The sequence below is a fragment of the Castor canadensis genome, chromosome 8 (assembly GCF_047511655.1).
Source record: "Castor canadensis chromosome 8, mCasCan1.hap1v2, whole genome shotgun sequence".
Lineage (NCBI taxonomy): Eukaryota > Metazoa > Chordata > Mammalia > Rodentia > Castoridae > Castor > Castor canadensis.
This window is the reverse complement of record NC_133393.1, coordinates 16,596,702-16,609,972: the sequence shown is the minus strand read 5'-3', so window position 1 is coordinate 16,609,972 and position 13,271 is coordinate 16,596,702. Positions and strand designations below refer to the sequence as shown.

The following is a 13,271-nucleotide window of genomic DNA, read 5'->3' as shown; positions in this document are numbered from 1 at the left end:
CAACCCCTTGCACAATGTATTATTATTATTTCCTCCATTTTACAAATGAAGAACCTGAGACTCAGGAAGGTGCGGTAACTTGTCTGGAGTCACATAGTTTGAGTTTAATGGCAACTGGCCAGAACCCAATTGAGGTTGCAGGGTAGAGTTGGGAACCAGAAGTTCAGGCAGCCTCAGGGAGGAAGTGGGTCTATACAGGCTTATGAGGGGCCCAGGCCTGTTGCTACCCACAGAACTGGTTTGCAGAGGCTAGAGGTGGGGACAGGGGTAATGAAGGTGGGCAGGGGGTCTAGCAATGTAGCCTGGGTGGAAAAGCATAGATCCTTTCTTAGGGAACTGACTCTGGGTAAGACCATTTCCTAGGTGACCCCCCCAGCACAGGAGGGTCATTGGACAGGGAGCCATTTCTGCCTGTGGAGCAGGAAATTCTTTACATTCTTGTGTTTTATACAGCAGCTCTGGGAAGCTCTAGGCCCCATTCCCAGCCTCAGTCCCAGGAGACCTGGTGGAGAGAAGGCAAAGGAGCAGGTCCCCTACTTGTATACCCCCTTGCCTATTGGTTTAGCCACAAAAGGCCCAAGCCACCAAACCAGAACTCTGGCCTCACTTATGTTCTTCCTCTTCTCCATGCTTTTGCCTGTGCCATTTCTCCTGCCTGGGATAACTTTTCCCAACTCTTGTACTTTTCCTTAATTCTCTCATTTCATTTTAAGACTGGCTCAATGTCACTTTCTGGAAGCCTGTTCTGACTTCCCCTTCACCACCCTCAGGCTGGACAAGGTCCCCTCCCTCAGTGCTGCCATTCACCTTTCTGACCTCGATGTTGTCACTGCCTTCATGCTCCCACTCACTCACCAGAAGTGGACCTCCTCAAGGAAAAGGACCATGCTTGTTTGTTTCTGTGTCCTCATCACCCAGGTTAGTGTTCAAGCACATGGACTCAAAGCTGGTTCAAGGCACATGTGTTTGAATGAGACACCACTGTCCTTAAATCTAGCTCCTCCACTTGTAGGACTTGGTTCTTGGGTAGGGTCCCCGGCCCCTTGACGCAAAGGCTATAAGAAGTGAGGCTGTTGAAGAGTTGAGAGCATCAGTGATTTAACACAGGAAATGATTTTCACCATGCCTGGCTTATGGTTGGTACTGTGATATGGCCAAGGAAAAAGAGTCAATAGCTGGTTCTTCACCTGTTGCTCCTGTGGGGAGAGGGAATAGAATGTCCCAAAGCTACAGCACTGGACCCAAGAACTAAAGAGGACTAATGGGTCAACTTTGGTTCTATGACAAGTGCCCTGGAGTTGGAGTCGGAATACTTCTGTATGTCCTAGCTGTGTTTCTGAGCAGCTGGGTGTTGTTGACCAACCTGTGTAATGTCTCTTGAAGCCTCAATGCCATCAGGCAGGGTTGGGGTGGGTGCATTATAACAATTACCACCTCAGAAGGTCATTGTGAAGCTGAAATGAGGTTATAGAGCCGTAAGAACACCTGACCAAGCTCACAGGAAATGCAGAATTGTGATGGAGTCTGAACCTGTAGAACATTTGAGAAAACTCTGAGCTCAACTTAGGATATGGAATATGTGCCTTATTATTTAATGGTTTACAGCTGCAGAGTTAGTACTGAGTCTGAATATTAGCTATGCCACTAATTAGCTGTTTGACCTTATTTGAGGTATTGAACCTCTCTGAACCACAGTTTTGTTGTTTTTTTCTATAATACCTTCTTTAAAATGAAGCCATCTATTTGTAACAGTTGTGATAAAATCTAGATACAGCCCAGTGTCTAGCCATTGCCAAGTGTGAAGTATTAGCATTAGTCTGCCTTTATTTAACTCTGAGGAATAAGCACTGATGATATGGGGATTTCGAAATCCTAAAATGCAAAATCTGTTGTATTTGGAGTGGTTACGTGTCAGGGATTAGTAGCAACGGTTAAGATTTTCATTGTTGCAGAACAAATGCAAATGGAAGGAATTAAACCAAGTAATAGTAAGTCCTTCCTGGTGTGGTACAGAACATGGGGGAATGCTCAGTATGGACTGAGGGGAGATCCTGGAAAAACCTTTGGGAATGGGATTGAGCCAGACAGTGGGGAAGGTCAGAGCTGGTAGGGTCTTTGGAGGTCTTTATTCAAAGACAGTCATTTATAGGGAGGAAACTGAGGTTGAGAAAGGCAAGTGCTAAGGTTCCTGACTCACAACTGCTTAGTGATAGAGCTGAGCCCCAGTCTCAGAGCTGAGGCAATGTGTTTTCTGCAGTATGGAGGGACTGTGACAATGAGTCTGGCAGGGCCAGGGCTGGAGGAGAGCCTTTAAGGGGCCCTTGCAGGCCTCATAGGAGATGTTGACCCAATAGTTTGGTGTTTTAGGCTGGCTTGTGTTTAGGGACAGATCCTACCTCCACAGGAAGAGGGAAGGAAGCAAGCAGACAGGGTATGGAAGGCAGGACTGTCAGTGCTGGGGAAGTTTCCATGGAGACAAAAGTTGGTGATGCTGGAGGCAAGGTATGGTTTTTCTGCCTGAGTTCAAGTCCAATTGGTTTTGTTCTGTCCTTGCTTCCTGTTTTCCTCTGTTGCTTTACCATTCTGCTCAGAGGCAGAATCTGCCATTGCTTCTCTTTCTAAAGGGCTTTTGCAGAAATAAATGGATCTGACCACTTTACTTTCCCACCCCAGCCAGGGATCAGTGACCTTGACTTGTTTCCCTTCCTTCCTTTTTCTTTTCAAGTTTTATTTCATTTTTAATTGATGCATAATTGTATATATTTGTGGAGTACAATGTGATGTTTCAATACATGTAAACATTCTGTGATGACCAACTTGGGATTACTAACATATCCATCACCTCAAACATTCATAATTCCTTTGTTTATCCTTCTAGTGAGAGAGCTCAGAGTCCAGGTAAAAGCCTAGCTACTCGGGTCTCGATTTCCCAGTTCCTGAAGGCACAGCTAGGTGATTTCTTAAAACTGGCTAGGCTAATTCCTGCAAGACTGGACCTTGGCAGCCCCATCCAGCCTGTTGAAAGGCTGCTACTCTGTGCAGGGTCATTCTTACCTTATGGTGATCCTGAGAACCAAGTCCAGCAGATGTGTTGGTCTCCACCTAGTGAGTGCCCAGGTGTTCCTGACTTTTTGCTTCTGTGGGTTCATCAGGACCTCCCTGAAGCCCTGTGAGGAAGATGCTGTGATTATATTGGCGTCATGGATGAGGAATATTCTTAGGGACACTAGCCTGGAAGGCAAGGTCAGGAATCAAAGCCCAGGCTGTTTTACTTCCAGGGCTCTGCTCTCCCTTCTGCTAGCAGGAAGCTGGAGAGCGGGAAACATTGGAGCAGGGTGGCAAGAAACAAGGGTTTGGAAGATGGAAGGGTTTACTACTGATGGAGGACAAGCAGGTGGCCTTGGGAACCTTTGCCAGCCTCTCCCAGTCTAGAGGGCCATTGAGACTCAGGTGTTTCTAAGTGAGCTGCATAGGATGGTTTTCTTTAACAGAGGGAGGTTTTTGCAGAGCTGGGAGCAAAATTGGGAAATGCTCACTGACATGGTAGGGCAGTGACAAGACCACAGCTGGATGCCGGAGTCCTGGGTTTTAATCCCAACTGCCTGTATCTATTTTACATCAGATAGGACATTTACTATTTGAACCTCAGTTTTCCTATTTGAACTTCAGTTGCCATGAAGCACCATACTTTCTGAGATCTCCCTGTAGAGAGCCTATAGGTTGAGTCTTGGATGTTCAAATGGGGCCTCAAGAAAGGGATGCAGGAAAAGATTTACAAGGGGTTCATTGGGAGGGAGTTTGTTCTAGGAAACTTAAACAGACCCTGGAGCTGTCACACAGGCTGCCCCTTAGTAGGGAAAGTGTGGAGCATGCCCCAAGAGTGCAAGGCCTTTGTCTTAGAGGATGGTACTTCCCATCTGGAGGATCTGTGTTTACTTCTTCCCCCTTCCACCCAGAGCCACTGTACTTTGCTCTTCACACTCAGGGGAGACGGTTAAATATTTAACAACAGGTATCGCAGGGGACAGATTGCTCAGAGCAGTCATGACTGTGAACAGCTGGTGTAAGACTGGACCATGGTGTGCCAATCTGGCTCCTACCACTGATTCCTCCTGACAAGGCTTGGCTTGGCAGCCAAAGAACAAAGAAGGCTGAGGAGGGAGGATGGGGGAGCAAGAGGTTGAGGGAGTAAGGCAGGAAGAGGGGTCTACAGGTGCTCCCAGACACCAGCCCATCCTTCCTAGAGCCCTGTCATGCTGCTCACCCAGCCTCACCACAGCCTTTGAGAACTTCCTTCCTATGTTCTGGGTCCTACCCTCAGAAGTCGTGCTCACCACTGCATTTTGGAGGCTGGTGAGACAAAAGGGATGGGCTCTGCATTCTGCATGATCATCCAAACTTGACAATAGGCAGGGAACTCCAGTCTGTCTGCTTTACTAAGCCTGACAGTCTGAAACCAGGGTTTGTCTCATCCACTCGGCCATTGACTGCCAAGTCTCATAGAAAACCTCAAAGCCTCACTTCCCTGTGTTTTCCTTAGGTCTTTGCCACCATGTGCCAAGACTGCTGTTAGTCTCCTGATTGCTCCTCACCCCCAACTTCAGGGACTGCCCTTTTGTTCCCGATGAAGATTCCTGATTGTTTATCAACTGTCAGTAGTCAGATTTCAATCAGTGTTTCCCGACTGAGTAATAAGGTCTCTTGTACTTGCTAGGTAGGCGCTTTACCACTTGAACTATGCCCCCAGCCCTTTTTAACTTTAGTTTATTTTTCAGATAGGATCTCAGGCTTTTGCCTTGACTGGCCTTGGACTATGATCTTCCTGCCTTCATCTTCAGAGAATCTGGGATTACAAGCATGAGCCACTATGCCCAGCTCTCATAAGTCTTTTATTAGCTATAGGAGAGAGGGTGGGTGCCAGAGAGGTAGGAGACATGGCCCCTGCCCTCAGAGAGCCTCCATTGTTTGTGAGATCTGATGTGTGACCAGGGAAAAGATCACCAAAATATAACACATTCTTAGATATCATGTTATATTTGAGGCTTGCCTAAGTCCAGCACGGTGTAAAGCTCTAGAACGATGATTAAAGTGGACCATGACTTATGTGATAGGTGAGTATGATTACATTAAGTTATTAGCTAGGTTGCTAGGAGTTGGGAAATAAAGCAGTGTTCTCTAGAAGTTACCTTGAGTTCACTAGGAACAATTTACGCATACTTATCTTGTTTCCTTTCTTGATAAGATTCTAGAGCTTGGTTCAAAGGAGTACCTTAGAGTTAGTATCTATTGAGTTCAATGGGACATTAGGGAAAAGCACTCATGTTATTCTTATATAAAAGAGGGTTGGAAAACAGCAGTCACATGGATTTAGAGCTGATTTAAGAATTGTGCCCTCAAGTAGTATGAATAGTCCTCTGGCATCCCAAGATAAGATTGTTGTATTGTTGGTGTCTATGTCCTTAGCGTAGTCAACGTTTTCAGCAGTGTTGTGGATGATGACCATGGAAGCATTCTAATCTGATAATGATCCTAAGATTCAAGACTCAAAAATATATTGATTCCCAAACTAAGAATATTCAATAGGGATAAAAGCAGAACCCCATAACTATGCCCAAAAAATTACATTAGGGTTGGGAAGAGTCCAGTTGGGCAGCAGTGAATGTGGAAGCTTTGATACCATGCTGAACCCATCCAGGTGGTCTGAAAGCATGTTTAGAAACTGGTGGTCAAGGGTGCTTTTGCCCTCAGGAGAAGTCCATACTGATGGTTGGACTTACTTTAGAAGTTGTGCAGCAACCATGACTGGGCCAGTGTTCTTCCTCCTCAAGCTGGTCATTACTGAGATAGGCTTCCCCTGTGGCAAGCCAAGGACTTAACCCTTTCCGTTCCAATCACTGCCCAACTGTTGGCTGGCCATCAGTTCCACTATCTGGCCAGAACAGTGTCCTCTCTCCTTGGTTATGAAAAGCACATCTGACCGTATTTCTTCCATTCCAATGGTCAGCCTTTACCCAGCGTGCGCTCTCCTGACTCTCCAGGAGACCTCTCTGAGGGCATTTGGCCTCTAGATGGATGGGTGAACTGTTGCCTTGTAGATATTTCACATTAATCTAAATATATCCTACTGGGCAGGAAACAGTATGTCTCTGAATTCTTCCATTCTCTACTCCTCTGGAGGCCCTTGCTTCCATGTAATTAGCTTGGTGTTTCCTCTGCTAGCTGATCCACCCTTCCTTTCCCATTGGATTATGCCTTTAAAATTGTCATCCTAGATACTGAAATGAATAAGGTGAGTCAGTGAACCTGCTGGACACTGATCTTCCAGAGGACAGGCAGAAGGATCTCATTCTGCACAGTCATGGAGAGTGCACAATGAACACTAGCTCAGACCAACTGGTTGTTACATTCTGTCACTACAGCCATCCTCTCTTCTCAGGGCCAAGGAGAAGGAATGGAAAAGTGTTTATGGCAGGAAACACTTGGTGGCCTAGTGAGGGCAGGTGAATGCTGCCAGGTGGAAGGAGCTGCAGGAAGCAAAAGCTGTGGGAGAAAGAAGGGGACTTGGCTATTATGCTGAGGGTGCTTGACAGCTTGTGGGACAATGAAGCTCTGAAAGCAGGGTAATCTCTGTCCCTGCCTGGCTGGCTGCCATGCCTGACTACCTGTGTTCTCTGTTGTGCTGCCTAGATTGCGATGAGGACCTAGGGCACCTGCCTGCTGACCACCCCAGCCTACGGTGACCATGGCCCCCCGCAAGAGGAGCCGCCATGGCCTGGGATTCCTTTGCTGCTTTGGGGGCAGTGACCTCCCTGAGATTGACCTCCGGGACAACCACCCGCTGCAGTACATGGAGTTCTCCAGCCCCATCCCAAACCCAGAAGAGCTCAACGTCTGCTTCGCAGAGCTGGTGGTCAGTGAGGGGTGGAGAAGGGAAGGTGTCGATGATGGGGAGAAGGGTAGATGGGGAAGAAGAGCAGGTCAGAGAACAGAAGCCCATGTTCTGGGGTCTCCACCTCTTTTCTTGGGACTGAAGTGAACCCCTAAATCCTGCTGTGTGGGGAAACAGAAATTGTCCCCAGAACAATGGATATTGGATTCTAGACCATGTGGTACAGTAGTCTGTCTGCCACAGGAAAAGGGTGGATCCAGGTGTTTGTGAAGTAAGGTAATGTGGAGTCTCAAAAAAAAACCATTTTATTTATTTATTTATTTTTATTGTTGTGCTGGGTAGGAGTGTATTGTGGCACATACAGAACTTCTTACGATATATCAAATATATCATATGTATCATTCTTGAATTTACCTCCTCCACCATTCTCCTCTACCCGCCCCCCTATTCCTGGAACAGTTTCAATAGATCATTTTTCCATTTATATATATATGTACACTATAGTCACCCTCCCATGTCCTTTCCCTACCTCTTCCCCCCTCCCACTGGTACCAAACCCCCAGACAGGACCTGTTCCACCTTCCTGTTCTCTGATTTTGTAAAAGAAAAAAAAATGACATTTTTGTTTGTTTAAGATAGCTACACAGGGAGTTTCCTTGTGACATTTCCTTGCATATATGTATTATAGCCCAAATTGGTTTATCTCCTCTATTTTTCTTCTTTCTACCTTAGTCCCCTTCTTATGGTGGTTTCAACAAAAACATAGAACTCTTGATACTTTCTCTCTTCTGCTTTCTGGAGTTTCCCTGGGATCTTTGAATTTCAGAGCCAGGAAGAAGGGACAGAATGGGATTCTACAGATGGCATCTTAGAATAAGGGATTACTTACTAGAAATATGGAGATAAACATGCCTATATCATGCCTAGGACCTTGATCATGCCTAGGTTCAGAATGACTATGTTCTGTATATAGCCAGAGTTGCCATTCATAGCACTAGACCTTCCTGACCCTGCAATGACCACTGAGACAAACGCATCATCCACCTTTCTGAGAAGCATTGTGTATGAAACTTCATGTTCTGACCAAGGAGACAGAACAGGATGAAAGTGAGATTCTCCTCTTTGGAGGTCTGTCGGTGAGATGAAGCCTGCACACCAAGAATGGTCTCGTTGGTACATGACCTGCACCTTGGCACACAGCCATAAGCACAAGTTCATGTACCATAAACTTGAATGGTTACTCATTCTCTTGGTGAGTCAGTAGTCAAGCCAGAGTAGCTTTGGACTTGTATTTGCTAATATAGATGCATCTGGTTAAGGCAGTCCAGCCCTTCAAAACACAGGGCCACTATAAGAGGAGACTGTATGGTTCTGTAAGAAAGTTCTCCAGCTTCCTTATCACATCAGGTTCAGAAAAAGTCATTGTTTCCTGGTTATACATTTCTCCAGGATGTGACTGGAGAATGAAGTATTTGCTAGTATAGAATACCATTTGGAGCCTGGTTGATGGTAGCTAGGGATGTTTTTCTTCAGTAGTATATGTGAGTTTTGAATACGGATGGGATGAGAGGTAATATTTACTGAGCATCTTCAGTGAGCAGAATCTCTGCAACCCACTTACTCAAGATAAGTCTTGCCTGCAAGGAGACTAGTATGAGGTATTGATCAAACAAATGAAAAATACTGCCAAGTTTTGGGCCTTATGACCCTCCTAGAGGGTCCTTCCTCCAGAACAGGAAGTCTGTTAGGGAAGACTGATGTTGAAGAACAAGATGATGTGGTAAGTGTTAGGACAGAGAGAGTGGGAGTATCTAGCAGGGAGGCTTTATCCAAGATTTGTATCTCAATGGCCTTTATGAAGCAGTGACAGTTTTGCTGAGACTCCCAAAGGTACAGTGAAGTTAGATAAGTGAGTAGGAATCCAGAATGATGACAGAGGGTCCCTTGAAGAAGAAACAGCATAGGTGAGAGTTGCAGGTCAGGAAATAGCTGGATCCTTTAAGGAGACACACTGAAGACCAGAATATTTAAGGATTTGGGGTTCAGTCCTTAGGGCAATGGAAAGCCATGAAAGTTTTGAGGTGATCTGATCTGCTGTTTGCAAAGGCCATTCAGGGCACTCTGCTGAAGAAGGGATCTAGGTTGATCATTAGGAGATTTTTGTAGAGCTTCTAGAAAAAAAATGGTGCTTGGACGAAAATTTCAGTGGAGAAGAGCCATGGGAGGAGACATAATGGGACTCAGGAGGATCTATGAATGAGTAGAAATCAAGGAACACCCAGGTTCCTGACATGAAGAGCTGGGTGAGTGTTAGTCCTGTACAGGACAAGCTATACTGAAAGAGGCTCAAATTTAGGGGTCTGGAAAGATGAATTCAACTTTCGTAGTCTCTCTTTATATCAGTTTTTTTTCATTTGTAAAATGGATTGTTGCAAGTTAAAAAAAAACCAAATAAACAAATAACATCCAGTTCAAATAAACTTTGAGCATATGTGTATGAGGTACCTGAGGGACCACAAAGTGGAGAGGTGCAGGAGGCAGCTCTGCCAGGGTCCAGAGCTCAGAAAACTGGTGGTTCATGAGGGTTTGAATAGTAACTGAGTCCTGGGAATTGGGTGGGAAGGCTTCACCTCAGGTGAAGTACTGAGAGAGGAGAGAAAAAGGACACAGGAAGGTACCCCATGGACTTCAACATTTGAAGGTAGAAGAAACAGTATCAATGGAGCCTGAGAAGGAACATAGACTGTAGCCTGAGGAACTGCCTGAAAATATGGTTGCTGAAGAAACCAGGAAAGAGATTCACTAAGGAGTGAGTGATCAGCAAATTCCCATGAGACTTTAACTGATCTGAGCAAAATCTCTAACAGATGCTCATTGATTTAGAGATGGAGGCCACTGGCTAGAAAAGATAAGGGTATAAATAACCAGAATTCAAGGTCAAACACGACTGCTCTGTAGTTTGGGGAGGGAGAAAGCAATCTTACTTGGAAAGGCAAAGAAAGGCTTGCTGAAGGAGGCTGAACCTGAGCCACAGGAATTAGACCAGTGTCTTCACTCTTCATGGTTTGGTAGGGATGACTGTCTAGGTAGAACTAACTGTAAAAAAAGTCATAAGGTTGAAGAGGGCTGAATTTGTGCTGGGAATGTAAGGCATACATAATTCACTTTTCTTTTATTTCTGATTTTCACCTTAAAAATTCTGGGAATTTTGACCCAGAGCATTCCTGGGACATGTTGTCATTTGGCACAAAATCTGTAGGCGTCTTTAGCTCCAAAGGCGGGTAACTGGTGGGTGTTGACCAAATGCCAGTCACTGGTCACCTGGGGCTATTGAACCAAGATGAGCTTTAAGTGGGAAACACACATCACATTTTGAAGAACTTTACTTGAAAAAAAGAATCTAAAATGACTTACTGATCATTTTTTATATTTATTATATGTTGAAATGATCATATTTTAGTTATATTGGCTGAGATATACAATTTTTTTTTTTGTATGGGGGCTTGAACTCAGGGCCTTCACCTTGAGCCACTCCACCAGGCCTATTTTTGTGAAGGGTTTTTCGAGATAGGGTCTTGCAGAACTATTTGTCTGTGCTGGCTTTGAATTGTGATCCTCCTGATCTCTGCCTCCTGAGTAGCTAGGATTACAGGTGTGAACTACTGGTGCCTGGCAATAAATACACTATTAAAATTAACTTCATCTCTTTTTTCTTCATAATTTTTAATGAGACTAGAAAAATTTTAAAATACATATGCTGCTCCTATTACATATCTAGTTCACAATTCTGATTGCTATGAAATCTCAAATATTCTCCCTCAAATGAGAGTATAGACAAAAGATTATAGTTGTTGAGATTTAACAGATGCTACTTTCACTGTTTATCATATTCAAAAATATAATGTGTAGTAATGCTATGCTTTGTGGTCTTAATGTGGGGTTGATTTTGATTTTTAAAGAGCTCACAATGGAGTTGAAAAGCACTCTATGTTCCCCATGACCTGTTAACTATTTCTTTGATGAGCCCTGGAATTGCTCATGAACTACAGGATAAAAACTTAAAAAAAGAACCATTTAGGGATCAACCATTTATAGGACAAACCTATAAAGTCACCCCAAACTACCTATAGAGTGGCCCCCGATATGATAACCTCAGTTCTAGTTCTACTCCTCAGAGAGTATGGACTGGCCTGGAGCCTTGAGTGTTCATAGCCTTGTCTTGGTGTTCCCACAGGTGGAAGGGCTGCCTCCACCAGGAACTGCTTCACAGGAAGCAGACTGATGCCCTCCTACTCTGCTTAGCCCCTTGTCCAACATCCCCAGCTCATGCTATGATCCACACTGAAATTGGGGGAGCCAGATAATTTCTGGTGGAGAGACTCAAGGGGCAGGCAGATTTAAGGATGGATCAAGGATCTGAGAGAAGCAGGACCAGATCTGTAGAAGACTCCTTTCTTTGTCAGTCCTTGATTGTAGTGTTGACAAGCTTAGGAAGAACCAGGCAAGAAGATAAGAAACCTAGGACAAGGAAGAGCGAGCAGCTAAGCAATTCAGAAGAGCAGGGAACAGGGTGGCCTGGTGGAGGAGGAGGGCTTGCAGAGACAATGTGGGGTGTACAGGAAGCAGGGACCATGGAGAGAAGAAGCATAGCCTTGGTTGGGGCAAGGCCATAAGGCTGTACTTCTAGTAGAAAAAGAAATACTCATCATAGCTTTGATGCTCTTTGGGAGAAAGACAGCAAACTGGGGGATAGGTTTGGAGCACTGTAATTTTCTGTAGGGCTGAATATTCGAATCTCGACTGTCTTTGGGTTTCAGACATGCTTCTCCTTGTCTTTGCAGGATGAATTGGATCTCACCGATAAAAACCGGGAGGCTGTTTTTGCACTGCCACCTGAGAAGAAATGGCAGATCTACTGCAGCAAGAAGAAGGTGCCCTCCCTCCCTGGCCCTTCCCATTGCATCTTAGGGTCCCCAGCAGGGGCGGCTCTTGATGCCTTCCTTGCTTTTTCATTCAACTGATGGTTGTGTACATCAGCACCATTCTAGGTTTTGTTGGAACAGCAGTGAAGAAAGCAGGAAAACAACAAATATCCCTGTCCTCACAGGGCTTCTACACAGGAAACTAGGATTTTCTTTTCCAAAAATCTGTTAGGCAGGCACCCGCCAGGTTGCAAGAGTGGGCTGGGTCACGGAGATCGAAGAGAAGTCTTGATGCCCTTCTTGTGCCTTTTGGCTGGCATAGTGGCACAGTGGACTGGGCCATTCCCTGTGCAGCGTGGTCATAAGAACTCAGTTTGCAGGGGTGAGAGTAGGGAGTCTGCTTGTGGATATTTAGCCCCTGTCCTGTCCTATGCCAGAGGTCACACATGGGTCCTTGTTCTCATGGCTCCTCCCTCTGCTGTTGTTCACTTACAGATTCTGTTGGTCTCCTGGCTGTGCCCTCCCTAGGCAGGGGTGTGCTGGGCTCCAAGCAGGGCTCAACTGGGTTTTATCTGCCTACTCTGTTTGCCAGTGGCTGCATTCTCTCTTCCTTAGTCTTTCTTCATCTCTGCATTTCTTTTGCTCATCTCTCTCTTACTCCCTTTATTTTAGCCTTTTTGTTTCTTTCACTCTTGATCTTCTTTTGGGCTGTCTTCCTCCTCTTCCTTCTGTCCTTTTATTTTTCAGACTTGGGATGCAGCTCATTCCTCTGACCTTAGTGTGGAATTTGGGGATGAGAGCCCTGGTTATTCCTGCACCCTCCTGCAGGGTCTCAGCTGTTCCTTCTTCAGACTCCCTGTGCCCAGTCATAGCCCTTCTCTTACTCTCCCTGGTGAGGACATTTGTTCCATCCTCAGGGCTCCATACTGAGCCAGGCTAGCCTTATAAAATGGGAGGATTAGAATAACACATACTTTCAGGGTTGGAGGGAAGTTGAGAAATAATTCAATCAAGGCTTTTATTCTACATAGGAAGCAAGGACAGCCTAGAGATGCAGTGAAATCACCCAGTCACCTAGCCAGTGATAAATCACAGACCCAGGAGGGGCTCCTATGTCTTTGTAGAACTCATGGTCTTGGGAGTTTCTCCTTCTCTTTTTGTAGTTGCTATTTATTGAGTATCTACTTGGCACTGTACCAAATGCTTTATACCAGGATTATCAAACAATCTGAGGGACCAAGCTTTTAAATTTCTAAACCACCATGTATCACTCACTGCTTTTATATAATATAAGAATAATATCATCAGAAAATTGAAGGTATGAAATATATTAAACACAAATTTGCATTAGATTTAAAGAATTTTATTTAATAAAATTACATTTTATTAAACTTAGATATAGTAGGAGAAAAGAATATTTTAAACATTGAACATGATGGTCATTGAAAGTGTACATCTGC

The 13,271-nt window shown here is 44.9% G+C and overlaps 1 protein-coding gene across 5 annotated transcripts in view; it reads left to right on the top strand.

Moving 5' to 3' along the window:
* Daam2 (dishevelled associated activator of morphogenesis 2) overlaps nucleotides 1–13,271 on the top strand; it is a 105,019-nt gene that overhangs the window by 53,415 nt on the left and 38,333 nt on the right. For all 5 annotated transcript variants that reach the window (XM_074082257.1, XM_020158986.2, XM_074082258.1 and 2 more), the window contains 2 exons: nucleotides 6,688–6,910; nucleotides 11,731–11,820. In XM_074082257.1, coding sequence (XP_073938358.1) covers nucleotides 6,743–6,910; nucleotides 11,731–11,820 — 258 coding nt within the window. In that variant the 5' untranslated portion in view covers nucleotides 6,688–6,742. The remainder of the gene's footprint in view (nucleotides 1–6,687; nucleotides 6,911–11,730; nucleotides 11,821–13,271) is intronic.